The sequence below is a fragment of the Mesoplodon densirostris genome, chromosome 14, assembly GCF_025265405.1.
Source record: "Mesoplodon densirostris isolate mMesDen1 chromosome 14, mMesDen1 primary haplotype, whole genome shotgun sequence".
NCBI classification, from domain to species: domain Eukaryota; kingdom Metazoa; phylum Chordata; class Mammalia; order Artiodactyla; family Ziphiidae; genus Mesoplodon; species Mesoplodon densirostris.
Genome location: NC_082674.1, coordinates 35,371,238 through 35,396,977, shown reverse-complemented (window position 1 = coordinate 35,396,977; position 25,740 = coordinate 35,371,238). Strand labels below are relative to the sequence as shown.

At 50.2% G+C, this 25,740-nt stretch overlaps 2 protein-coding genes across 5 annotated transcripts in view; both read left to right on the top strand.

The window, feature by feature from the left end:
- Positions 1-15,542, top strand: part of THADA (THADA armadillo repeat containing) — a 312,101-nt gene extending 296,559 nt beyond the window's left edge. For all 4 annotated transcript variants that reach the window (XM_060116779.1, XM_060116777.1, XM_060116778.1 and 1 more), the window contains 2 exons: positions 13,162-13,331; positions 14,409-15,542. In XM_060116779.1, the coding sequence (XP_059972762.1) occupies positions 13,162-13,331; positions 14,409-14,804 (566 nt within the window). In that variant the 3' untranslated portion in view covers positions 14,805-15,542. The remainder of the gene's footprint in view (positions 1-13,161; positions 13,332-14,408) is intronic.
- A 3,397-nt stretch (positions 15,543-18,939) lies between these two features.
- On the top strand, positions 18,940-23,233 carry ZFP36L2 (ZFP36 ring finger protein like 2). The gene is made up of 2 exons (XM_060117514.1): positions 18,940-19,299; positions 19,833-23,233. The coding sequence occupies exons 1-2, from the start codon at positions 19,249-19,251 to the stop codon at positions 21,261-21,263; spliced, it is 1,482 nt and encodes a 493-aa protein (XP_059973497.1). The 5' UTR covers positions 18,940-19,248; the 3' UTR covers positions 21,264-23,233.
- The last annotated feature ends 2,507 nt before the right edge of the window (positions 23,234-25,740 follow it).

The window sequence follows — 25,740 nt, the reverse complement described above, 5'->3', positions numbered from 1 at the left end:
TGAGAAGCCTGAGCACCGCAACAAAGAGCAGACCCACTCGCCGCAACTAGAGAAAGCCCGCACGCAGCAACGAAGACCCAATGCAGCCAAAAATAAAAATAAATTAATTAATTAAAAAATCACTTTGTGAGTTTAGGAGTTGTGTATACCTTGATTCGCTCATTATATTACCATGGGCTGTCTTGGTTCAGTTTAGAGCTGTAAAAGCCTGGGAATGAGGAGAGGATACCTATAAGGGAGCTTTCTGGATTCTGGATAGAGGCTGGGAGGTGATAGTGGGAAGGTTCTCAGGAGAGAAAAATTGCCATCCTGGATGTTTCTGATTTCAAATTTCTAGTCTTCAGATACACTTCCGGACCATCCTCATCCACTACCTTCCATATCCCACCAGTGTGTTTGTGGGAGCTGGGCAGCCCCCCATCTGGAGCTTTGTGCTGTGTCCCGGGCCTGGACTGGACACATCTTCAGGGGAGCTCTGGCTCCCGGCACAGCGCCTTGTGCTCACAACAGCTGTGCTGAAATGAATCAGTCATTTGGTTTCTTCCTCTCTCCCACCTCAAGCCCTGAATAAGCTGAAAGGGTTGAGGATGGGAGTGGGGAACCAGGGAGGAGTATGAGGGAGTGCGCTGAGGGCCAGAGAAGCCTCAGGAAGAACTCAGAAGGAGCTGGTCAGTCCTAAGAGCTCAGGCTGAGAAGAAATTCCCTGTAAGAGAAAGAAATTCCAATAGTGAAATCAACTAAAGAAATCTAGAGTGACTTCAAGGAAAGGGAAAAGAGAAACTGCAAGATCCAAGCTGGTGAATAAGGAATGTGGAATGTGCCTGCAGAGCTGCTGAACTCTGCCCAGGCAGAGGAAGAAGAGGCTGATGGAAGAAGCAGTCTCAGATTGCCCAGCTTCCCCCCACCCCCAAGAGGGCTTCCCAATCTGTAGGCATCCTCATTGTACCCCATCTCCATCAAAGGCTCTCCTGCCTGCCCTCACTGGCTCACTGGGCAGGGGCAGGGAGAGAGGGGTCAGATTGCCCCTTCCAGGAGGAGCACTTTAGGGTGAGTGACCCTGTAGAGAGGAATAAAGCACACAAGGCGCTCAATTTCCACGAAGAGGTGGAGGTGATTGCCCGCTTTGGGAAGCTCAACAGAGTGAAATCACCAAGGAGCAGGCCAAGTGCAAGGGAAGTGCTGGAGAGGGCCCCGCTCATCTGGGGACAAGAGGCTGCCTTAGCACCCCATGCAGGAAGGGAGGGCTGGCATGATTTATCCTCACTGAACAGAGGAATGCCAAGTGTGGGCCCAACGCTATCATCCAGAGCGTCTCTGGTGTGGCTGCAGCTCATCCGTCACCCTGTGGCCCCTTCACACACCAGGGCCCCAGGGGCACGCCTTGGTTATCCTGCTCTGGAACAGCCATGGACAAAGTCCACGTGTGCCTTACTCTTCCCCGCTGACCTTGGGAGGTCACCACAAGAAATGGGACAGGGTGTTGCACACAAAACTGCAGTTCCTTGGAAAGGTGGAGAGCTGGTGGGTGCCACTCCCTTCTCCTCAGACTGCAAGCCTCTAGGAGAACCAGGTCTTTTCCACAGTGTTGTTGCCTGAGGGTGATATTTGTTTGAATTCATTTCTTATTCTTTGGTGTGGTTAGAAGTGAACAAATGGAAGTATTTTTATAAGCTTTGAGCCAAGTGAACTATTAACCAGCTGTAATTTAATTTATCAACCCCTTTTTGGTGAAGTATGGCCCTACTGAATAAGAAGTGCACACTTTTAACTCTTAGGAAATGCTTACTTGTTTTCATTCATGTAGGCTGTATCCATTTTTAAAACCGGGAGGGAGGGGAAATATACGTATATATATTTACCCAGTGATTTGAGGTGTGCCCACATTTTTTAAATTATAGTTTTTTTAACCTTAAAAATAAAGGTTTTTTTAAAAATACAGCTTTTCTTTAAAATGAAAACAAAGGATTTGCTGCAGTATCTCTGGTTTCATGATAGATCACCAGGAAAAATGTTTGCATCAGGCACATGACTATACCTTTGGGGATCTCAGTCTTTGGGGGCTGGGTCTACAGGAACTTTTGGGAACCCAGATCATTTGTTCCATATGAAAATAGCTAGAAAATTAAGAAAAAGCAAATTACTAATATTTGAAAGATTTTTTTCCCCAAGTATTTTTAGAATTTCAAATGATGGTTTTTTTTTTTTTTTGCGGTATGCGGGTCTCTCACTGCTGTGGCCTCTCCCGTTGCGGAGCACAGGCTCCGGATGCGCAGGCCCAGCGGCCATGGCTCACGGGCCCAGCCGCTCCGCGGCATATGGGATCCTCCCAGATCGGGGCACGAACCCGTATCCCCTGCATCGGCAGGCGGACTCTCAACCACTGCGCCACCAGGGAGGCCCAATGATGGTTTTTTTTATCCTTTCCCTCCAGAACTGGAATATTTTCCCACTGCCGGACAGAAAGGGCTCTGTAGCAGGCTGTTCATCTCACGTGGCTGCTTTCTACCTGTTGTCACCTCTCTGCCCAGAGAGCTGGTGGGGGTAAGGCTAGGGATTGCCTTCCAGAAAAAGGGGGTGAGGAGGTGAACTCCTCCTCCTCTGCCCCAGATAGAGACCCAGGCCTCTGGTTCCTGATGAACTCTGAAGAGCTCCATCCCTCCCTCCATGTGTTTACTTCAAGAGACTTCACTGAAGGGACTCTTTGCAGTTGTGCAAGGCTGTGGGTAGGGTTAAAGCAGGGTTTCTCAGCCTCTGCACTGTCAACATTTTGGAGAAGGGACTGTCCTGGGCATTGTAGGATGGTTAGCAGCATCCCCGGCCTCTGCCCAGCAATGCCAGTAGCATCACTTCCTCTGAATTGTGACAACCAAAAATGTCTCCAGACATTGGCAGATGTCCCCTGGGGGTAACATGTCGAGGTTGAGAACTGCCAGGTAAAGGGAGGCACTTAGAGACCAGCAGCGGTAGGAAACTACCACTGCCCCTAGCACCCTGCAGCTGAGAGCAGAGGGACTGAGGTTACAGAACCCAGTGGGAGCTGAGTTAGGGGTTACAGCCACCATCAGAACCTTGGCAACTTGCAGGGAAGGATACAGGAAAGAAACACCCAACTTCTCTCTCTTCCTGCCTTCCAAAATCTCAGTGTTCCCTCCCTATTAGAAGAATCTAGGTAGAAGCCAGGTGGCAAGGAAACTTGGGTTGATCCATGGAGATCAAATTCCTGGAGCACTGAGCAGGATAGAGAAGGACAAAGAATGGGTCCGGGGGTGGGAGGTGGGGGGCGGCAAACAGGAAATAATCAGTTTATTCATCCATCCATCTGTTCATTCAACATTTATAGGTAGCTTAGCAGAATGGTCCAGAATACAGGCTCTGGAGTCAGACAAGCCTGTATCTGGGTTTGTATCTGACCCTACCGCTTACAACCTGGGTGATCTTGAAAGAGTAAGTTCTCTAAACCTCAATAACCTTAAATGTAAAGTGGCAACAATAATCCTGTCTCCACGTGTGACCAGACTCTTGGCGATCTTGAGGTTTTCCCATTGGGGAAACTCAACAAAGCCCTAAGTCAATTGCTTTAGTACAAGACTCCAGCCAAGCGCCAAGTGAATGGTATCTGCTGTGTGCCCACTGCTATCTCATGGGTGACCCCAGGAAAAGGAGAGACATGGGGCTCAGCCACGGAATGCGTTTCCTCACCATCGGTGACCACATTGAATACAGGTACGAGCAGAGACAGGTCACAGTGGGCTAGAGAGACCCGGACCACAGGACTTGAGTTGGGTCCTGAGGGATGAGTAGGCCTGGCTAAGTCAAGATGAGGAAGAAGATCCATCACACAGAAGGAATGATGAGGAAATCAAAGCTGTGAGAGGCGGAGGGAGAGGGAAGGCCCAGCAAGCAGTGGGGGGGACGTGAGGAGAGAGCTTTGTTCGAGGGTCTCGGTGTTCTCGTTTGTACAGGTAAGGGGCTGGCTGGAGGCCAGCTGCCCTCCTGGGTACCCTAGTGCAGGCGCCACAAGCCCGCATGCCTGCAGTGGTGAGGTGGGAGGCAGGAGGGTCAGACAGGGCACACAGATGCCTCCTACAGGGCGTGGCCACTGCTGTGCTCCAAGCAGCTGTTAAGTCGCAGTAAAACACAGGCATAGACACATCAGGTTCTAATTTTCTGAATTTTCCAAAGATGCTAGGCATTTGGATTTTTATGAGAAATCTGATTTTTAAAAAACCATGTGAGCTGTACCAAACTTGTGTGAGGACCCAGCAGTGCATTTGCACTGCTGCCTGGTGCTTCTGCTGGGTCCCGTGGGGCCTGGGAACCCTGGAGCCCTGGTATGTGTTTGGTTGCCTCTATGTGTACAGTCTTTTTGGATTTTGTTAATAAGTTTGTTTGTTTGTTTGTTTATGGCTGTGTTGGATCTTCATTGCTGCGTGCGGGCTTTCTCTAGTTGTGGCGAGCAGGGGCTACTCTTTGTTGCGGTGCGTGAGATTCTCATTGCGGTGGCTTCTCTTTGTTGTGGAGCACGGGCTCCAGGTGTGTGGGCTTCAGTAGTTGTGGCACGCAGGTTCAGTAGTTGTGGCTCACGGGGCTCTAAAGCACAGGCTCAGTAGCTGTGGCGCACGGGGCTTAGTTGCTCCACGGCATTTGGGATCTTCCCAGACCAGAGCTTGAACCTGTGTCCCCTGCATTGGCAGGCAGATTCTTAACCACTGCGCCACCAGGGAAGTCCTACGTGTACGGTCTTTTATACAGTGGTTTTCAGGGCTTAAAAAACAAAAAGAAGAAACAGAAGTAGGAGGAGGAAGAGGGGTCCACCTGGGCCAGCTGAAGTCTGAGTTCCTGGCCAGACTTAGTACCATGGCCAAGAGGGAGTGAGGGGAGGGGCTGACTCATCCAGGGCACGACGTAGATCCGTGAGTGCATGGGCAGTGGTCTCAGTACCTGCTGGGCTGCCCTTGGGAGCACCGACTGGCACATTCACGTCTTCTTTGATGAAATTTTCGAAACATTCAGCTAAAGAACAGAGACTAATACCGCCAATACCCATGTTCCCCGACCCAGACTTCCTGCTGGGCTCATCAGAGCTGCTGGAGGGGCCACCTCTCTCCGTTCCTTAGGACAGACCTTCCTCTGGGTCATCTGTCTCAGGTCGGGGTCATCTGGGAGCTCTGTTTCATGGTAAAGTACGTCTGAGATGATGATCTTTGATGGGTTAGGAAGTCCTCTCACTGACCACAGTGCCTGGAGATCCCACCTCTGAGCCCTGGCTCCGAGGGCCCTGGAGAGCAGAGAGCCTCGGCTCTAGGGGTAGAGGGTCAGAGGGTCAGGCAGCGAGGTTCCTGGAGACTCTGCAAGAGGTGAATGGCAGAGTCAGCAGCTGAACCAAGCTTTGGTTCCACACTTGTTTCTCATGACCAGTTAAAATACAGGCTCTTGCCCTGCTGAGGGGGATGTGAAGGAATCTATGGAGAAGACTGGAAATGATGAAGTTGTCTGGAAACAGCTTAGTGAAACCTTAAAATATTTTCACTCACAAAAAAGGAAGCACAGTTGTACTCACTCAACTCTGCCTGCCCCCAGGCCTGCTCTAGGCCGTCTGCCCCTCCATCTTCACCTCCAGCTCCCCCAAACCCCCCTCTTCAACAGGCAGGTCTAATCTCCCTGCACCTCCTTTTCATCCCAGCTGTGCTTGGCCCCTGCCTGCCCCAGTGTCCCCTCCGTGAAGTTCTCCCTCCTCCCACTCCCCACTTTTTTTTTTTCTCCTTTCATTACTGCTAGTAATGGTGTAATTAGTCCCTGTCATGCACCGTCTTGGACTGTTTCCTAACACTTCATAGGTGTCAGCTTGCCTCTGACTAAACTATCTGCTCTCTGAGAGAAGGGCCTGGAATTTTCCTCATGTTTCTCACAGTCCCCCCTCCCTCCCAACTCCCTGTCTGGTGATCGATAAAGACTTGTGGGGAGATAAAAGCTTGAACTGATGGGTAAATGGGTGGGGGGAGCAGAGAGTTGGTTGGGTGGCAGGGTTGAGGGATTTTCCACAAATGCCTGAAACAGGATTCTCCAGAGCTGGTGGCAGGGAGAATCCAACCCATCACCATTTGCTCAGCATTTCCTGGGCTGACTTGACCTCTCTTGGGAAGGACTGGGAAGGAGGCTTGACCAATGGCCTTGGTCTAGAAGCCATCTCCCCCATGATACTTTAGAATCAGATGGTAGGTTTCTAATCCAAGATTCAAGAATTGAATCCAATTCAATATTCTGAATTGGTTTTTAAGGTTGGCAGCATAGAAAAAATCTATGTCGGCACTTTCATTTTAATCAGTACAGTTGAAAATGATCTCAAAGCCTGTGACTTGCTTGTCTACCTGCCTAGAAATGATCCCTTCTCTTAGCCAGGGGACACAGGCTGGGACTTTGAGTGGATCCAGCACACTGCGTGAAACCTGCACTTCAGCTCCCAGCCCCAAGGTGGGCCTCTTCATGGAGGTGGGAAAGAAGATGGCAGGGGAGCAAGTAGGAGTCTCTGATCCCCAGGGTCCGCCTTGGCAAGAGAGCCCTGATGTGGCCGGAGCAGTAGCGAGAGGAAGTGTGCGCGGCAGCAGCGCGGCAGCCTCTTGTCTGTTGCCCTCCACTGCAATCCAAGCGAGTTGTTCATTCTCAAGGATGGAAAGCACAGGATTAACCAGCTCTAAACACTCATTTGTTGGGCTTCCAACTCGCTTCCAAGTGACTGAGTGTTGATCCAGTCTGCCTTGCACTGTCCCCCACAGACATGAGTGTGTGCCAGCACCCCTTTCCCGCTTGAAGCGCTCCCAGAGGGGGCTCGCCTTAGCTACGTAGCCAGTGGGGGAGAGTCTAGGAGATGATTTTTCCCCCGCACTGACGTCTCCCCTCCCCTGACTCCTGCAGCTCTTGGGATCCAGACCACTCCATGGAGCACCTGATTCCTGTTGTTGCCTGAGTGTTAGCCTTACCTTCCAATCTAGACCACCAGCTTCCTGAGGACAGCACATGTCAGCCACTTGCTTTGCTTTCCCACAGTACTTAGCACAGCACCGGCCCCAGAGCAGACCATCAGCACCTGTTTCCTGACTATATGGTGAAGGGCCAGGCAGAGTCCCAGCTCCTCCCGGAAGTCTTCTCGAGCCTTCTCTCCACCTTCTGACCCAACCATTCACCTCTGCAGATTCCTCCAGCACCTGAGGCCTGGACCCCACAAGCAAGCTTGAGGGCCCTAGACATTTGGCTCCTTTCCAGGCAGGCCCTGTGGCCAGGCTTCCTCCCAGCAACTGGAACTAACTTGGGCACATAGCAGAGTTTCTTTTTTAACATAATAGTTTTACTGAGATATGCCATACACATACCATACAAGTCACCCATTTAAAGAGTATGATTCAGTGTTTTTTATCATACTCATAGACTTATGCCACCGTCAGCACAAACAATTTTAGAATATTTTCATCACTCCAAAAAGAAATCCCACAGCTTACCCTTGGTTCCTCCGTATTAGTTTCCTGTGGCTGCTGTAACAAACGGCCACGAACTTGGTGGTTTAAAACACCACCAATTTATCGTCTCACAGTTCTAGAGGCCAGAAGCCTGAACTTAAGGGGTCAGCAGGGCCACACTCCCTCTGCAGGCTCTAGGGAAGAATCCGGCCCTTGCCTCTTCCAGCTTCTGGAGGCTGTCGTCATTTCCGTGCTTGCATCACTCCAGCCTCTGCCTCTGTCTTCACATCGCCTTCTCCTCTGTGTGTCTTCCTATGTGCATCTAGTGTCAAACCTCCCCCTGCCCCTCTCTTATTAGGACAATTGTGATGGCATCTAGGGGCCACCCAGATCATCCAAGATTATCTCCTCATCTCAGTATCGGGCTCAACTTAGTCACATCTCCAAAGACCCTTTTTCCATGTAAAGTAACATTCACAGGGTCTGGGGACTTGACATAGATAACTTTTGGGAGGCCATTTTTCAACCTTCCACACTCTCCATGCCCCCCAGCCCAGATGTAATGCATATAGCATAAAATACATCAAATTAAAGTGTACATTTGTACAAATTTCAGTATATTCATAAGGTTGTACAACCATCACCACTATCTGATTCGAGAACCATTTTCATCAACTCAAAAAGAAACACTGTATCTATCAGCAGTCATTCCTCATTCTCCAACCCCTGGCAACCACTAATCTACTTTTTGTCTCTATGATTTGCCTGTTTTGGACATTTTGTATGAGTGGAATCATACAATATGTGGTCTTCTGTGTCTGGCTTCTTTCACTTAGCATGTTTTCAAGGTTCATCTGTGTTGTAGCGTGTCTCAGTACTTTATTCCTTTTTATAGCCGAATAATATTCCACTGCATGGATGTACCACATTTCATTTATGCATTCATTGGTTCATGAACGTTTTGGTTGTTACCACTTACTGGCTTTTATGAATAATGCTCTTATGAACATTCATGTACACATTTCTGTGTGGACATATATTTTTTTACTTCTCTTAGTTATATGCCTAAGAGCAGGAGAGGCTTTGAGACTGTTTTCCAAAGTGGCTGCACCATTTTACATTCCTACCAGCAATATATGAGAGTTTTAATTTCTTTACATCTTCACCAAAACTTAGTATCTATCTTTTTTATTAAAGTTATACTAGTAGGTATGAAGTGGTTTCTCATTGTGGTTTTGATTTGTCTTTCCCTGATGGTTAATGATGCTAAGTATCTTTTCATGTGCTTATTGGTCATTTGTATATCTTTTCTGGAGAAATGTCTATTCAGACCCTTTGCAGAGGTTTTAACTGGGTTATTTGTCTTTTTATTATTGGGTTTTAAGAGTTTTTTATGTATTTTAGATACAAATCCCTTGTATGTTCTCCAATTCTGTGAGGTTTTTTTGCATTCTTAATGTCCTTTGAAGTACAAAAGTTTTCAATTTTGATGAAGTCTAACTTTTTTTGCTTGTGCTTTTGATGTCACATTTAAGAAACCATTGCCTACTCCTGTATTTTTCTATGAGTTTTATAGCTTTACCTGTTAAACTTCAGTCTTTGATACATTTTGAGATTATTTTTATATATGTTGTGAGGTAGGGGTCCAGTTTCATTCTTTTGCATGTGAATATCCAGTTGTCTTTGCTCCATTGGTTGAAAAGACTGTTCTTTCCCAGCAGCCAGTTGTTTTAACACCCTTGTTGAAAATCAATTGACTGTAATTGTGAGAGTTTATTTCTGGACACTCAGTTCTATTCCATTGATCTATATTATGTCTATCCTTATGCCAGTTTTGAAATTGGGAAGTATGAGTCCTCCAGTTTTGTTGTATTTTTCCAGATTGTTTTGGCTGTTCTGGACACACAACAGATTCTTCCGACACACTTGTTGCTTGGTCACTTGCTTTCTTGCTTCCTCGATGGACCTGCAGGCCTGTGAGAGCTTGGCTGGCCTGCATGGTTAGGTGAAAAATTCCTCCCCCTACTCTTCAGCCTCCCCTTCAGAAGGCATTTGGCCAGTAGAGATCTGGGCTGTTCTGGCTGAGCTATCTTCATCCAGGGCAAGGTAGAAAAAGAGGGAACTTGGTGAGGTGCATCTGGCCCCTCACGCAGGTCTAAATCCAACTAATCCTGCCCTCACCCCCAACCCAGTGTCCCTTCCCCATCTCTCCTCACCTTGCAGGGTCAGTGTTTGGATGGTTATAATTCTAGTAGGTTTCACTTCCAGCCAACACACCAGCTCTCCTCTTGTGCTTCCGTCATTCCTGTCACTCTCCTGCCACCTCCTAAGCATGGTGCACAGCAAAATGGTGCAGGATGGAGGATGTGTGTCGTGTCAGGTGGGGCAGGTGCATCAGTCTGGCCTTCCTGGTGGCATCTCTGGTCACCTCCAAGTGTTCTTCATGGACCCAGCAGGAATGTTGCCTGAGCTGCAGGCACTGGTTTTGCTGGTGGATGAAACTGTTTTCTTCCCTATGGGGCTTTCAGTCCTTGCCTTAAGGAGACAAAAAGAAGGGTTGGGGGGAAAACGGGTGAATCAGAGGGCAGGTTTTTCTGGAAGATTCCAAGATAAGCTGACCTGCTGCTGGTGCCAGAATACTGAGGACTTACAGCTTTGACCCTTTTTTTCAAAATATGGCCCCCAGCTGGGAGCTCTTTTTCATGAATAAAAGTGATAAAACTGAGTCTGACTTATTCATCTCCATGGGTTACTGGGAGTGTTTCTCCATGGCTTCCCTGCAGTGGGGGGGGTTGGCCTATGACTGAGGGAGACTTAGCTCAGTGCCACCACTGCTAACTGTGCAAACTTGGACCTGTTACCCAACCTCTGTGAGCACAACTTCCTTGTTTGTTAAATAAGGATACCTCCCTCCTGGTGGTGGGAGCAATAAGAGTTCAAATAGAAGGAAGGTGTTCGTTATTATCAACTTATTGCTTGATTTCTTTGTGGCAGTCCCTGTGTTAGTATTCAAACCAAATCAAGTGGGGTAAAGGAAGAGATTTCATGATCTCTAGAGCCATAAACTGGAATGTTTTGAGCATCTGCTATGTGTTTAATTGTATGCTGATCTTCATGTGTATTTTCAGTTCTTTGAGGTTTGAAAGATGCTGATTAATGGTATCTCTGCCCCATACAGACTCTAAACCAGTTGAGAACTACACAGGGGAGTCAGTAGAGATAAAAGTAGAGATTGTATTATAGGTGAAGTCTGGACCAACACATGGCTCACACCGACAGCTAAAATGTACCTTCACGCCTCCCCCCAACCTTTTCTGTTTCCCAGTTTGAAGCCTGATTCTAGGCTGCAGAGCCTAAGGGGCAGGTGTCCTGAGGGATTGATTTGGGGCTCTGAGGATAGTAACATTGATCCTTTGGCTGCTTCCGTGAGTCATGGGCTCTGTGTAGTGCTGGCCCTGCTGGAGGTTCACCAACTCTGTTTATCTCACCAGGAAGACCTACATCTCTGGAATGTTGGTGCTAATCCTCCAAATCTGCGCTCTGCATGCACCACGAAACTTGTTGTCAATTCCGGTTTCTTTATAGCCACTTAAAGCTCTCTGACTGTACGCAAGTGAGTTAACATATCTGTGCCTGGATTCCTCATCTGTGAAGTAGGGATGGTAATACCCAACCCAAAGGATGCTGAAGGACTGGAGAGAAAGGACTTGCTTAGGGACTGGCACCTAATAGGTCCACTAAGCCTAGTTCAATGCCCTGGGGAACTCAGCTTTCCATTCCAGACTCTGAGGCTTCTCCCTGTGTGCTGAGCAAGTCTCTTTGAGGGCCAAATGGTCACGGACAGGTCTGTGGGCTGGAGTGGAGATGTGGATTTGAGAAAGATGAGGTCTCAGTAGAAGTGTGTCATTGAAAGACAAGCATTGGTGTATGGATGCATCCATAGAGATTTATTGTCTGTGCGGTGGGATTTCAGTCCTACGTTTCAGGCCTCCTCCAGGTTGGGGGTGGGAGACGCGGGGTTGTTAGCAGAAATGTCAATGCCCTGAGCCTTCCTTCAAACCCATATATAGGACTGTCTAAGGCAAAATGGTGAAGTAAGCAATGGTTTCCCCAAGGCACCCACTTCCTCTTTCTGCACCCCATTGGACTCTTTTAGCACCCTTCCTCCAGCCAGCTAAGAAAACGAGTCTCTGAAAAACGATTTCACGCTAACAGAGGGCAGCAGAATATGAGCTAATTCCAGCCCCCCACCTGTCATTGTACGGCCTGTGAACTACAAACGGTTTTTACATTTTTAAATGGTTGGAAAAAATCAAAAGAAGAATATTATTTTGTGAAATAAAAATTACATGAAAGTCAAATTTTATTGTAACATAAAGTTTTATTGGAACCTAGCCACAACCATGTGTTTACATATTTTCTATGGCTGCTTTCAGTCAGAGACTGTAAGACTCCCAAAGTCTAAAATATTTACCTTCTGGCCCTTTAAGAAAAAGTTTGCTGATGCCCTGCTCTAAGATGTTAGAGAGTTAATGTGTTACGTGCTCAGTGGGATTTGGTTTAGAGGAAGGGACAAAGCAATGGAGTTCAGGCGTTGTCTGCAGGCCTGCAGAGGAGACGCTGGGTGGGAAGCTTTTGTGATATCCTTCCAGTTAGAAGGGCTGAGGGGAGATAGATGTCTAGTCTTGTAGGTGGGGCTGCTTCTGTCCACACTGGGATAGGGGGCATGGAAATGGTGGGATTCAGGCCTATGACTCATTCTAGCTGCACAGACAGCAGGATTCAGGAGAGGATTAATAACTCTTAGTGAGCGTATCCCACTATCCCACCAGCTTCCCTGCCAGGCTAGTGGCAGTGATTTTCCTTTTTTTTTTTTTGGCTGCGTTGGGTCTTCGTTGCTGCGTGCAGGCTTTCTCTAGTTGCGGCGAGCGGTGGCTACTCTTTGTTGCGGTGCACGGGCTTCTCATTGCGGTGGCTCCTCTTGTTGTGGAGCATGGGCTCTAGGTGGGCGGGCTTCAGTAGCTGCAGCACGCAGGCTCGGTAGTTGTGGCACGCAGGCCCTAGAGTGCACGGGCTTCAGTAGTTGCGGCGCGTGGGCACAGTAGTTGTGGTGTGCGGGCTCTAGGGCATGCAGGCTTCAGTAGTTGTGGCGCACGGGCTCAGTAGTTGTGGCGCACGGGCTCTAGAGCACAGGCTCAGTAGTACTGGTGCACGGGCTTAGTTGCTCCGCGGCATGTGGGACCTTCCTGGACCAGGGATCAAGCCCATGTCCCCTGCATTGGTAAGGCAGATTCTTTTTTGTTTTTTTAGTTTATTTATTTATTTACATTTATTTATTTATCTATCTATCTATTTGTTTATTTATTTATGGCTGTGGTGGCTTCTCTTTGTTGCTCAGCACGGGCTCTAGGCACGTGGGCTTCAGTAGTTGTAGCACGTGGGCTCAGTAGTTGTGGCTCGTGGGCTCTAGAGCGCAGGCTCGGTAGTTGTCATGCATGGGCTTAGTTGCTCCGTGGCATGTGGGATCTTCCTGGACCAGGGCTCGAACCCGTGCCTGCTGCATTGGCAGGTGGATCCTTAACCACTGTGCCACCAGGGAAGTACCTGGCAGTGATTTTACCTGAAGCCTTTAACGTTCCTGGAATCCTGCACAGCCTCCCCAGTTGGCCCTGAGCAGCACATTCATGGTGCACCTCTCTCATTTCCACAGAATTTGCCTTCTGCCGGGTGGACGCCTCCATCGCACTGGATCTGGCCCTGGCTGTGCTGTGTGACCTGCTCCAGCAGTGGGACCAGCTGGCCCCTGGACTCCCAGTCCTGCTAGGATGGCTGTTGGGGGAGAGTGATGACCTCATGGCCTGTGTGGAGAGCATGCATCAGGTAATCCTGGGGTGTCAGGGCAGTGGAGGTGGGTGGGAGTGATCCTACACCCACCGGATGCAGCACTTACAGGCTTACATGGGCTTGATGTGCCTGCTGAAAGTGTGCTTCTGGATGCTCAGATTACAGAGCGGTAAGCAATTAGGGAGTCTCCAAATGGCCCCAGCAGCCTGCGGGTGCTGCTGGGGCAGCTCTCGTGCTGGCTTGCGGAGTTCCAATGGTAAGCCTTCCGATCAGTGTGGGGAGGGGACTTTGAAAGAGGCCTCTTGGTAGTTGAGAGTTTAATTATGGAGGATGCTTATTCATCAACATTGGAGTGACCAGGGGCTCCCCATGGTAGGTCTGAAGGTGAAACACTTCCAGAGAATCAGGGTCCTTCCAGGGTCTCTGCTGCTTGAAGAAAACTATGAGCCCCTCCCTCCAGGTTGGGGTCAGTCAACAGATAGGGAAACTGAGGACCCAGATAAGCAGTAAAAGCGTCTTGAGAACTGAAATTCCTCTCTGCCGGTGTCTGACTCAGCTGGCCTTCTTGGCATCCCCGGCAGGCCAAGAGTTCAAAAAGCAGCTTGTTTATGGGAAATTAGGAGACAAGATAAAGTGTCTGTGATAAAATGACCTTGAAAATCCCCAGCATTATAGAAATTTGGTTTCATACTGAGAGACTGGTGTCTCATGTTTGTCAATTCTTCGCTCTTTGCTGCTCAGGTCTCCCTTCCTCCCTCCTCTCTGATTTCTAGATGCACCTTCAGGTCTAGGGCCCCCTCCTGTGTTGAGGTCCCCTTTTCAGCACCAAGCCCCCAAAATATCTTGGCTGAGAACCACAAACACATCTTTATCAAAGGTCATGTTAAGTCTGGGGGGAAAAATGTCTCTGCAGTGGAGAAGTACGAGTGAAGATAGAAGGTGACCTTCAAGGCTGCAAGTGCTGTGTGTACAGGGGTGTTGACAGGCGGGAGTGAGCCCTCTGTCAGGTGGGGAGGGGACACACTGCTTCTGCATCTGCCAGGACTCTGCTCTGGACTGGGGCCAGTCAGCATCCCCTGTAAGGTTGACTTTTGGCTTTTTCATCGGACTTAGGTGGAAGAAGACTACCTGTTTGAAAAAACAGAAGTCAACTTTTGGGCTGAGACCCTGATCTTCAAGAAATACCTCTACAAGCACCTCTTCCGCCTCCTCTCCAAGTCCAGCTGGCGTCCCCTCAGCCCTGAGAGGCTCTGTCATCTTCAGAGGACAGCGTCAGAGCAATGCCACCTCCTTTCACAGCTCTTCAGAGAGCTGCCACCAACTGCTGAGTTTTTGAAGACGGTGGAGTTCACGAGACTGCGCATTCGGGAGGAAAGGGCTTTGGCTTGCCTGAGGTTACTGGCGTTTCTGGAAGGAAAGGAAGGGGAAGACATCCTCGTTCTCAGGGCTTTGGACTCTCCTGCAGCAGTGAATCAGTTAACTCTTCCAAGAACAGAAACGGCTTGTTGAAGAAAGAAGACTTGTGGGGTTGGGGGTAGGGTGGATTGTTCCCCCAGTCAATCCGCAGAAAAATGTTGAACAGAAACTTAAGCGTCTTCTCCCTTTCACAACTCCCCCACTTCTGTGAGTCTAGTCTTCTGTCCTACAGAGGACTTTTTCTTCAGTTCAGTCATTCAAGGCAGCCTCGTTTATTGCAGCTACTGTAGGACGTGAGGCTACCACGTTGAATATTGACTCTGTTCCCAGGTGCAGGCCACCTGCAGGCCTGAATTAGCCTTTTTCATCCCCCAGGACCTCCAGTGTCCAACCAGAGCCGGCCTACATTTTTCTCTGAATTGACTACAGAGTTGGGTTTTAACACATGATTCCCCCCCACCCTTTTCTGGCTAGTTGTGGGAGCTGGATTAGTTGGCAAACAGCCCACTTGGTCAGAATTCCAAATTTTATTTGATTTTAGCAAAGGCAGAAATATGTTCCAAATGTTGGATCCTGGGAGAATTAAGGATCGACTTCATACAAATAATTTTGTTTTTACTGTCTGCATGTTTAAGCCTTCAGTGACCTACACATACCATCCTAATTATTAAAAGAGCCATTAAGAGCTCCTACCCCCCTCTCCCCACTGTAAAAAGTATTTGTGCTATTGTTAGGAAAACAGATTCACCACCCAGTGAAATCATAGACTCTTGGCTGTTAGAAGGAACCTGGGGAAAGGAGAGTCAGAATAAATGACTTATTTGATGCCTACACTGTTTACTGTCATTTTCTTGGTGGCAGTAACAAGAAGATTCTTATTTAAGATGCCAGAAAACTTTTATCCATGTCAGTGACTTAACCTGGAAACCTTAAGGGTTTTCTGCTTTTCTAAGTCCAGCCCTCCCCTCTTTCTCAGATACCCAGCAGGTGTCGCTCTTGCATACGTTTTGCTGCTAGTTTTGTTTTCCACTGGCTTACCAGTTTTAATTTATAATTTCAGAGTAAGTGTTACCCAAAGACAGTTATCTTGAAATTCATGGCTTGGATGGGTCATAGCCTCATCCACATTCATTTTTCATCCTAGTTATCTGAAAAAACCATTGCAGTAATCCTATGTACACTTGGCCCAGCTTTTTAGGGTCTGTAAATACTTTTAAATACTTCTCAGGTGAGCAATCAGAATTATTTTATTGATGTTTGAGGGTCTGGAGGGGCAGTTTAGAGGGGAGAGGGCTTTATATGATCATTTCCTACTACAGAAAGACTTATATTTCAAATATAATTTGTTTTTCTTTGAAGGAAAACCACCTAACACTAAAAAATAGAGCCTACTAGAAGAATAGAGAAAGGTCTGTGTAGGAAGAAGCGAGGAAAGAAGTTAACTTAGTGTCCAAAGTTTTGCCCTAAAGAGACAGGAAATTCCCTGGTGGTTTTGAACTACTCAGCTCAAAATGTGTTTTCTGTGATTCTGAATTAATAACCTGGTTAGGCATCTGTGTAGCCCACACTTGATGGGAAGTTGCCAACTGAACATTTCTTTTTGTTCTGAGAAGACGTGGCTGGTGAGAAGTCAGGGAATTGTTGGCACAATGTGGTGATAACCATGGTAGAATAATTATGAAACCGGCTCCAGCAAAGCCCAGCTCACTGGAAAAGGCCAGCATTCCTTTTTTCTCCATTTAAAATGAAATAAAAGCAGTTACATAATAATAAAAATATTTTCTACCAGCAGGTACTCTGTACCAAAGCATGTACCATAGCATGTTTACATGTTAGCTCCAAAGTCCTTCCACCAAGTCTGCAAAGTGGGTGTTCTCATAGCTGTTGAGAATTACCCCAGATTTTGATCTTGGCTGGTTGTAGCCAGCCTGAGAGCACAGGAGAGACAGATGTTTCCACTGGTTTTTGTATCTGAAATTTTGTCACTGACCTCCAGTAGCAGTGGTGAGGGAAATTGCTGTTCCACACTTTCCTGATGCATTCCCATGGGAAACTCAGAATACCCCACTGTCAGGGCCATCCTCAGACTCTTGTGCTGTGGTTCATTTCAACAAAGAACAAAACAGCATCAGGGTTCTTGGGTATTCTAGGCTGTAAGTGTCAGCCATGGTTGCCCAGCCTTGTCTAGGGGCCAGTGTAGGCCGGGTGGCAAAAGTGAAGCAGTCACTTCTTCTGAGGTCACTGCCCTTGGCTCCAAGCTCAAGGGTCCAAGATTTGGTGACCCCTCAGCTCTGCATTCACGATTCTGTAGACCTCCACCCATCTGGCCATACTCCAGAGGCCTGGCTTTCTCCATTTTTATGCCTTGTCAATTTGTTTTAATAAATAAGGTGGAGTATACTTATCTTTTAAAAACCTTAACAGATAACTCATTTGCACCTTGACAAAGGTGAGAGATGAGTAAAGCAGGAATTATCTTAGTTTTACAAAGAAACCCAGGTGCCAAGGTGATTTTGTGATTTGCCTGAAATCACATGGCTTATAAGGGACAGGGCCTGAACTCCAGCCCTATGTTTCTGATCCTGAAGTCCTTGCAGCCCTATGCTGACTCTAGCTCCCTGGGTGGGTGAGGAGTCCAGCAATGGGCTCTGTGTGCAAGCTGAACTCTAAAGAGTAGGTTTCCTGAGTGACAGGCCTGGCTCATTCCCTCCCAGGGTTAACTGAGAGAGGGAATGAGCGCCGCCGAATGGAAGTAAGCACAAGGAAACAGCCAGAAACAAGATCAACTGGGCAAGGGGGCGTGGGTCTCGGGAGCTTCTTTCCCTGGCGGGTACTGGACCTTCCAACTTAGGCCCAATTACAGCCTAGGCTGCCAGGTGTGCGAAATCATGGGCCCCGATCCAGCTTTTTTGGCAGCATATCCGTAGACGCGGAGTGAGAAGTGTCCTGGACCGGACTCCAGATCTGCCCCAGTGGGGCTGACAGTGGCCTTAGCTGCACTGGGCGCTAGTGGGGGGTGTCTGCCCCGTACCCGGAGGGCGCCGTTGGCAAAGAGCATTTCCCAACGCGGGCTTTTGGGGTGTGGGGCTGGCAAGAGAAGGAAACCGGGGCGAGCCCACGAGGCGCATCCTCGGTGCCTAGCCCAGCCTGGCTGCGGGTCGGCCTCAGCCGGAGCCCGCAGCCCACAACGAGTTAAGGCGGGGCGCGGCGCCCTCAACGGCCCGGGAGTTAAGGGGCTAGGAGGGCGCGCCAGGCCAAGGCTGCGGCGGGCGGGCGGGAGCCTCGGCTGGCAGCTGTACCACAACCCCCAGGAGGGCAGGGGAAAGCCGGACAGACCAGCAGACGGACGAGGCGTTGGGAAGTGCCTCCATGCCTGCGCGGCTCTCCCGGCCTTTCCTCCCGTCCTCCCAGCCGGCTCCCCCGCCCGGGACGCCCCGCGCCACTCCGCGCCTTTGGCCCTGGCTCAAGGTCTTGTGATGTGATTAGCAAAGCCAGCGCCTTGTCCTCAGACACTCAGCCCTGCCCGGCAGGGCTCGGCGCTCAAGCCCTGTTTACTGCAGGCTGGGCGGGAAGAGGGGCGGAGGAACCGGCCCAGGCTCCTCCGGGCGAGACTGCCCTGGCAGCCGCCCGCGTGGCCGCTCCGGCCCCCACCCCCACCGCGTCTCCACGTGCAGTCGGGATGGAGCCACTACCGGTCAGCTCGGGCCCAGAGTCCCCGCCCCCCGGCCGGAGCACCCTTAGCAAAAACAGCCGGGCCGCGCGGACGGTTGCAATATTCTTGCATTTTGCAATTCCCGCGCCCAGTATAAAACCGAGGGTGGGAGATAAAAGCTCCGCAATTTCGCCTAGCAGGACCGGGCGGGGAAAAACACGTCCAGGGCTGCAGAAACCCGGCCACGTTAAATGTGCAGGGGATTTCCAACAGTACAGCCCCAAAGGAGGGGAGCAGTACCTTCCCGCCGCCACCCAGCAGCACCCATCTGGGCCGAGCTCTCCACGCCGCCCCGGGCGCCCCAGCGGCCAGCCCCGCCCCGAGGCCTCTCCGCCCCCTCCCCCCAGAGGAAAAAAATTGGCGGCGGCCAATGGGAGGCCAGGAAGGCGCCTGACGTCCGCAAGCCGGCGGGCGGCGTTGCCTGGAGACCCCGGCGGGGTCAGCCTTCTGTCCCCTCCCCGCGGCAGGCCCGCCCCGCCGCTGCCGCGCTCCGGGGCTCTATATAGGGCGCGCGCTCTCGGGCGGCTGAGTTCCAACAGTCCGCGAGCTGCTGTCGGCTCCGCGCGGGGGGGGCGGGCCGGGCACCCCGGGGCGCGGAGGAGCGCTCTAGCTTCACTCTCCTCTCCCCCCACTCTGCACTCCCGGGCACCCTCAAACCAGTTCAAGCTGCTGCCCCCGCTCCCTCTTTTCTCGCCCCCCAGCAAACTTTCGGTCCCTCCCCGCCCCTCGCCCGTTATTCGTCGTGGCTCGAGCCCGGCCGCGCCGCCCCGAGGGCTCCTCCGGACCTCCCAGCCTGCAGCTCCGACCATTACAGGATCCAGAAACATGTCGACCACACTTCTATCCGCCTTCTACGATATCGACTTCTTGTGCAAGGTACGCGGAGGAGCAGGGAGGGAGGAGGGCGGGCAAGCAGGAAGCCCTTCGAGTTTTCAGGCTTGGCCTTCTGTCCTCGGATTTGGGGGTCCTCTTCCCTCCTTGACTTTTTGGGCTCGGGAAAAATGCCGGAGTTTGCAATGTGTGCTCGAACCTTGTGGACGGGGAGAAGGAGCGGGGAGGAAGGGCAGGAGGGAGTCGCTGTAGCTGTTTAGTTTCTCCGCAGCCGACCACAACCACGCTTGCCCGGGGCTTCCCGGACGGGGTTTGCGCCGCCCAGGCCGGCGGCCCACGACTGAGGATCACATGTCGCAACCCAGCGCGGCCTAGGGTGGAGAGTCCGACTCCTCCCAACGCGAACTTGATTCTTGTGCGCGTGTAAGGGTGGAGGTTGGGGGCCGAGTCGAAATCTGAAAAAAAACAAAAAGAGTTGGAGGTCTGGAAGTGGTTCTTCTGCAACTCACCCCAACGCATCCCTCCCCTCTTCCCTTTCCCACTTTTCATCCCTTCCCCGCTACCCTCCTTTTTGGCAGACGGAGAAGTCCCTGGCCAACCTCAATCTGAACAACATGCTGGACAAGAAGGCGGTGGGGACACCCGTGGCCGCCGCCCCCAGCTCGGGCTTCACGCCGGGCTTCCTCCGACGGCACTCAGCCAGCAACCTGCACGCGCTCGCCCACCCCGCGCCTAGCCCCGGCAGCTGCTCGCCCAAGTTCCCGGGCGCAGCTAACGGCAGCAGCTGCGGCAGCGCGGCGGCGGGCGGGCCGGCCTCCTACGGCACCCTCAAGGAGCCGTCGGGGGGCGGCGGCACGGCCCTGCTGAACAAGGAGAACAAATTCCGGGACCGCTCGTTCAGCGACAACGGCGAGCGCAGCCAGCACCTCCTGCACCTGCAGCAGCAGCAGAAGGGGGGCGGCGGCTCCCAGATCAACTCAACGCGCTACAAAACTGAGCTGTGCCGGCCTTTCGAGGAGAGCGGCACGTGCAAGTATGGCGAAAAGTGCCAGTTCGCACATGGCTTCCACGAGCTGCGCAGCCTGACGCGGCACCCCAAGTACAAGACGGAGCTGTGCCGCACCTTCCACACCATCGGCTTCTGCCCCTATGGGCCGCGCTGCCACTTCATCCACAACGCCGATGAGCGGCGGCCCGCGCCGTCGGGGAGCGCCTCCGGGGACCTGCGCACCTTCAGCGCCCGCGACGCGCTGCACCTGGGCTTCCCGCGGGAGCCGCGGCCCAAGCTGCACCACAGCCTCAGCTTCTCGGGCTTCCCGTCGGGCCACCACCAGCCCCCGGGGGGCCTGGAGTCGCCCCTGTTGCTCGACAGCCCCACGTCGCGCACGCCGCCGCCTCCCTCCTGTTCCTCGGCTTCGTCTTGCTCCTCGTCCGCTTCGTCCTGCTCCTCGGCCTCGGCTGCCTCCACGCCCTCGGGCGCCCCGACGTGCTGTGCCTCTGCGGCGGCAGCGGCCGCGGCCGCGCTGCTGTACGGCACCGGGGGCGCCGAGGACCTGCTCGCCCCGGGCGCGCCCTGCGCCACCTGCTCGTCGGCCTCGTGCGCCAACAACGCCTTCGCCTTCGGCCCGGAGCTGAGCAGCCTCATCACACCTCTCGCCATCCAGACCCACAACTTCGCCGCCGTGGCCGCCGCCGCCTACTATCGCAGCCAGCAGCAGCAGCAGCAGGGCCTAGTGCCCCCCGCGCAGCCCCCGGCGCCGCCCAGCGCGCCCCTCCCTGCCAGCGCCGCTGCGCCGCCCTCGCCGCCCTTCAGCTTCCAGCTGCCACGCCGCCTATCCGAGTCGCCCGTGTTCGACGCGCCCCCTAGTCCCCCGGACTCACTGTCTGACCGCGACAGCTACTTGAGTGGCTCCCTGAGCTCGGGCAGCCTCAGCGGTTCTGAGTCCCCCAGCCTCGACCCCGGCCGCCGCCTGCCCATCTTCAGCCGCCTCTCCATCTCCGACGACTGAGGCAAGAGGGCGCTAGTGAGGAGGAGGAAGGGAAGGCCGTTCTGGGGGTGTTGGAGGGCGCCCCTGCAGTCGCGCCCCTGCTAGGGGCAGGGAGGCTCGGGAGTGTGGGGGGCTGACCTCGGCCACAAGCAGACTGCAGGCCGCACCGAGCACTTGGACTCGAACTTGTGTGCCGGGAGGGGCCCCCACCCCTCCCCTTTCGGTTTCCTCTTGTTTTGTTTTGTTTTGTTTTTTATTATTATTTTTATTATTATTACGAAGTTTCATTCTTGTTGAGCGAAAAAAAGCCAACGAACTTTTTGTATTGAACAAAATATTCACAACAGAGCAGTTGTGATGCGAATAGAACAAAAACCAAACACAAACTTTTTTAGGTCTCCGATGAGTTTGGGACTTTAGGAAAAATCAACCTGGCACCAGCAGCTACCAACCACCATTCCATATCTTCACTTGCAAAGCATTAGTTACAGTCCAGATGTGGGGACTCTTATCTTGAGAGAGGTTCCTAATTGTCTCAGACCAGTGTAAACAAACAAGCCAACCAACACCTTGCTAAACCTATAAGCTTTTAGAATCCAATATTCTGCCAAGAATATGCCTTGATAGTAGACCTCAGCTCCATAGGTGTTTTTTGTTTTTTAACAAAGTTATATATGTCTGGAAAAAAAAAAAAAACCTTGCATTCCAAAGTTTCATACTGGTTCCTGGTTTCATTGCCACCACTTAGTGGATGTTTAAGTTAGAACCGTTTTGTCTGCTCTTTCTGGAAGCCTTGGGCAGAGCTTAGTTTGTAATTGTTGGGGAATAACTGCTGAATTTTTAGCTGTTTTGAGTTGATTCGCACCACTGCACCACAACTCAATATGAAAAAACTATTTAACTTATTTATTATCTTGTGAAAAGTATACATTGAAAATTTTGTTCATACTGTATTTATCAAGTATGATGAAAAGCAATAGATATATATTCTTTTATTATGTTAAATTATGATTGCCATTATTAATCGGCAAAATGTGGAGTGTATGTTCTTTTCACAGTAATATATGCCTTTTGTAACTTCACTTGGTTATTTTATTGTAAATGAGTAAAAAAAAATCTTAATTTAAGAGATTGTATGTAATATTTATTTCATTAATTTCTTTCCTTGTTTACGTAAATTTTGAAAGATTGCATGGTTTCTTTACGGAAATCTTATCTTGATGCTGTGGAAGTAGTTTGAGGAATATCTTGAGTTTTTCTTAGAATGTATAATGGTTGTAGCCCATCCAACTTTAAAAGAAAAAAAAGTGACCACATACTTTGCAATCAGGCTTACATGTGGCATGCTTTTCTCATTCCATCTTTATAAATCAGCAGAAAATGGTTTTTGTTTGCTTATTCCACCAGTTCTACTGTGACATACTCTGCATATAAAGACATGTAGCAATAATGGGGGGGGAGGGTAATCTCACAGTGCCTTTGGAAGGGCCAGAACTTGCCTTAAATCTTCCTCAACCAAATAAGTATTTTGTCTATTAGTGCTTGAGAGAATTTGAATGTAGGATGGGTTCAACTGCACAAAAGGAAAAGATTTTTACCACTTTTTTTTTTATATAGCTATAAAGTGAAGAGGCCACCTCTTAGTGCTAAAATGGTATGTAGTACATGAATATGCCTTGTTTAATTACAGAAAATTCCAAAACTTGTACTATTTTTTTTTTTTTCCGTGTGGAAAGGCAGGAATGCTTTCCTGGACAGCGGATGAATGAGCAGTAGATGTAGTTTGTTTGTACGTAGGTACAGTTGGAGCACTATGTATGTATGTATTCTGGACTACTTTGACAGAAGTAGGTATTTGAATGTAACAAGGTTAAGTCAACTTGAGTTGTAATATATTTGGGGAATCAGTTCACTACAAATTGTGACTGTAAACATTGTACTGTAAATGTTTTGTAGTTTTCCCCCAATAAAACTTTTGGGAAAAAAAGGTATTATTGTGTAAGATAGCTTCCTTTTTTTTAAATGGGAGTATCTAGGTTTCTAGCTTCTCACCACTGTCAGGCATTACCCAGGTCTTAGAGGGATTGGGGGCTAGGGTTTAGAGAACTGGCAGAGCCAGAGTTCAGAAGAGCCTGTCCCCCTATATATTTTATATACAAGTTCTTTTAGCTGAAAGAAAGTAATTTAGACCGTCAAGGGCATTAGTTAGCTGTTCTCTTTGGTAATAAGATGCATCCCCGTGTTGGCTGACTGGCTGGTGGCTGGGCCTGGCTGAGAGGCCTGAGGCGTGGGGCCTGCCTGTGAGTCACCAAGTGGATCACGTGTCTGCAGTGGCAGCTGAAGGTCTGATTTTTTTTTTTTTTTCTTTCCACTGGGACGCACAGGGAACCAAACTGCTTGGGTGAGGAGGGTCTTGCCAGCCCTTGGCTGAACTGGGGATGGGGGCTTAGGCCCAGCCTTTCCTGGGCCGGAGAACTAGGGTTTGGCCTGGACTTGGAAAGCCTGGTTGTGTCCTTGTCCACAGAAGACAGAAAGAGAAGGAAGATGAAACAGGTTAAACTTATATCTGGGTAATGTTTATGTGGATGGCTTCCTCTGGGAGTGAGCACACACGTTATTTATGCAAAAGGATTAGTGTCTGTGCTTGAGACAACTGTAAGCGGCCAGAAAGCAAATCCAACCCAGGTCTGGAAAAAAGGAAGGGAAAAAAAAGAAAGCATCAGTCTGTCTGCTGATTCTCACACAATTGAACAAAACCTTAGTATGGTTCTTTCCTACAATCACCTTAGAAGTTAAAAATGTGGTTCATAAATCAATTCCTGTTTTTCCTTCTCTATCCCGCCCCCGCCAACATACACAGAGTTCAGACTTTTTTTTTCCAAAGTAAGTAAGAGATTTAGCAAAAGTTTTGTTTCCTCATCTACAGCGTATGGGCTCTATCACCCATACTTGCATCCCCTCGACCCTGTGTTTGCCTGTGTTCGCCGGCCGGAGGGGGTGGGGGTGGTCTCCCGGGTCTCACAGCTGAGCCTGATGGGGAGGGCGCCGTCGGTGGAGCGCGCCAGGCCCCGGGCAGCTGTTTCACGTTAACGATGATTGCGCTGGTGTTAACCGGAGCGTTTTGGTGCTGGGCGCGCCGCTGCCAAAGGGGATGGGAAACAGTTTCAAAGTTCTCCCAGATGCCGGCCCCTGGCTGGGGAGGGGCGGGTGGGCACCCTCAGCAGCGGGGGAGGGGAAGCCTGAGGCCAAGGAGGGCTCGATGAGTGAAGACCCTGCAGGCTCCTAGGCCTCTTCACCATAAAGAATGTACAATGGCGAGGAAAAGTCTAAAAATGTGGTGCTATATAGGCCAAACTGCATTTCAAAGGCCTTGTTTCCACTTCATTCCAAGACATTTTTCTAAACAAGTGCTTTTGATCAACTGGAATGTTAGACTTCTTTTTGGGGTAAGCCACGTTCATTTTTAAAAATTGGTTTGTCTGAAAGCCCAACTGCTAAGAGCTGATGTTTTTGTATTTTAGACCCAGTGGAGCGTGGAAAGCTGGGGGGGAATCATTCAGAAATTTTCTCTTGCTGCAGATCAATGGAGGGTATGTGGGTCATTGTCTTTCTGCAGCGGCTGGAATTAACAGCAGACAAAACGCTCTACAATTGCTTGATCACCCTTAGAAAAGTTTTCTTGTAAATGAAGGGAACTAGAAGTAAAAACTGCAAGTAAGAACAAGCCAGGATTCCTATCACGGGCTGGGGAGCGGAACTAAAACTGACTCCTGAATTATACTCAAGATAAAAATCTTTTGGAGTTGGTTGTGCAAATGAGCCCAGAATGTGATGGTGTTTAGAATGTCTTAATAGTGGCATTTCCACTAGCTATTTGAAAACTAAGGTATTTTTTAAGCAACCCAATTAGTGTGCACCACCTTCTAAATTATTTCAGAGAAGGGATGCATGCATGTAGATATTTTCCACCCCTCACTCTGTCTGAATCTACTGCTGAGTGTATGGGGTTGCGGAGGGGGTGTGGACACAAAAAAACTATTGAGAAGGCCGAAGCTCTGCACCCGCCCTTGGGAATAGATGGAGGATTGCGAGCCCTGCAGCGGCTCAGGAACCCCATGATAGGACCAGGCCTTGAGGGCCCAATGCGGAAAGACAAACAGGCATAGCTCTTGGCAGCAGGTCTGGCCCAGCATTGGGATGCTCAGTGGTGAAGTCTGCCTGGGAGGGTCTCAGAAACCCCCAGGCTAGATGTATGCAGAGAGGAGGCCCACAAGAGAGCATCTGAACCTGGAAGGGAACAAACTCAAGGCACTTGCTCTCCTTCAGTTGTGCTCGTGGTGACAAGAGTGAGGGCAGATGTGACTCTGGCCACATCTTGAAAGCGGAAGTTGGGTCCCTGCACCTTCCCTAGCCTTTGAGTTAATGGGAAACGACGCGGCCCCTGGTAAGCATCCAGGCTTACCTTCTCCCACCAGGGCCCATAACCACTCTCCATTGT

Bases quoted from the DNA above. Each gene is read 5' to 3' on its own strand.
- ZFP36L2 (XM_060117514.1), top strand. From the start codon at position 19,249: ATGTCGACCACACTTCTATCCGCCTTCTACGATATCGACTTCTTGTGC. The intron at 19,300-19,832 runs GTACGCGGAGGA...CCTTTTTGGCAG, and splicing joins ATATCGACTTCTTGTGCAAG to ACGGAGAAGTCCCTGGCCAA.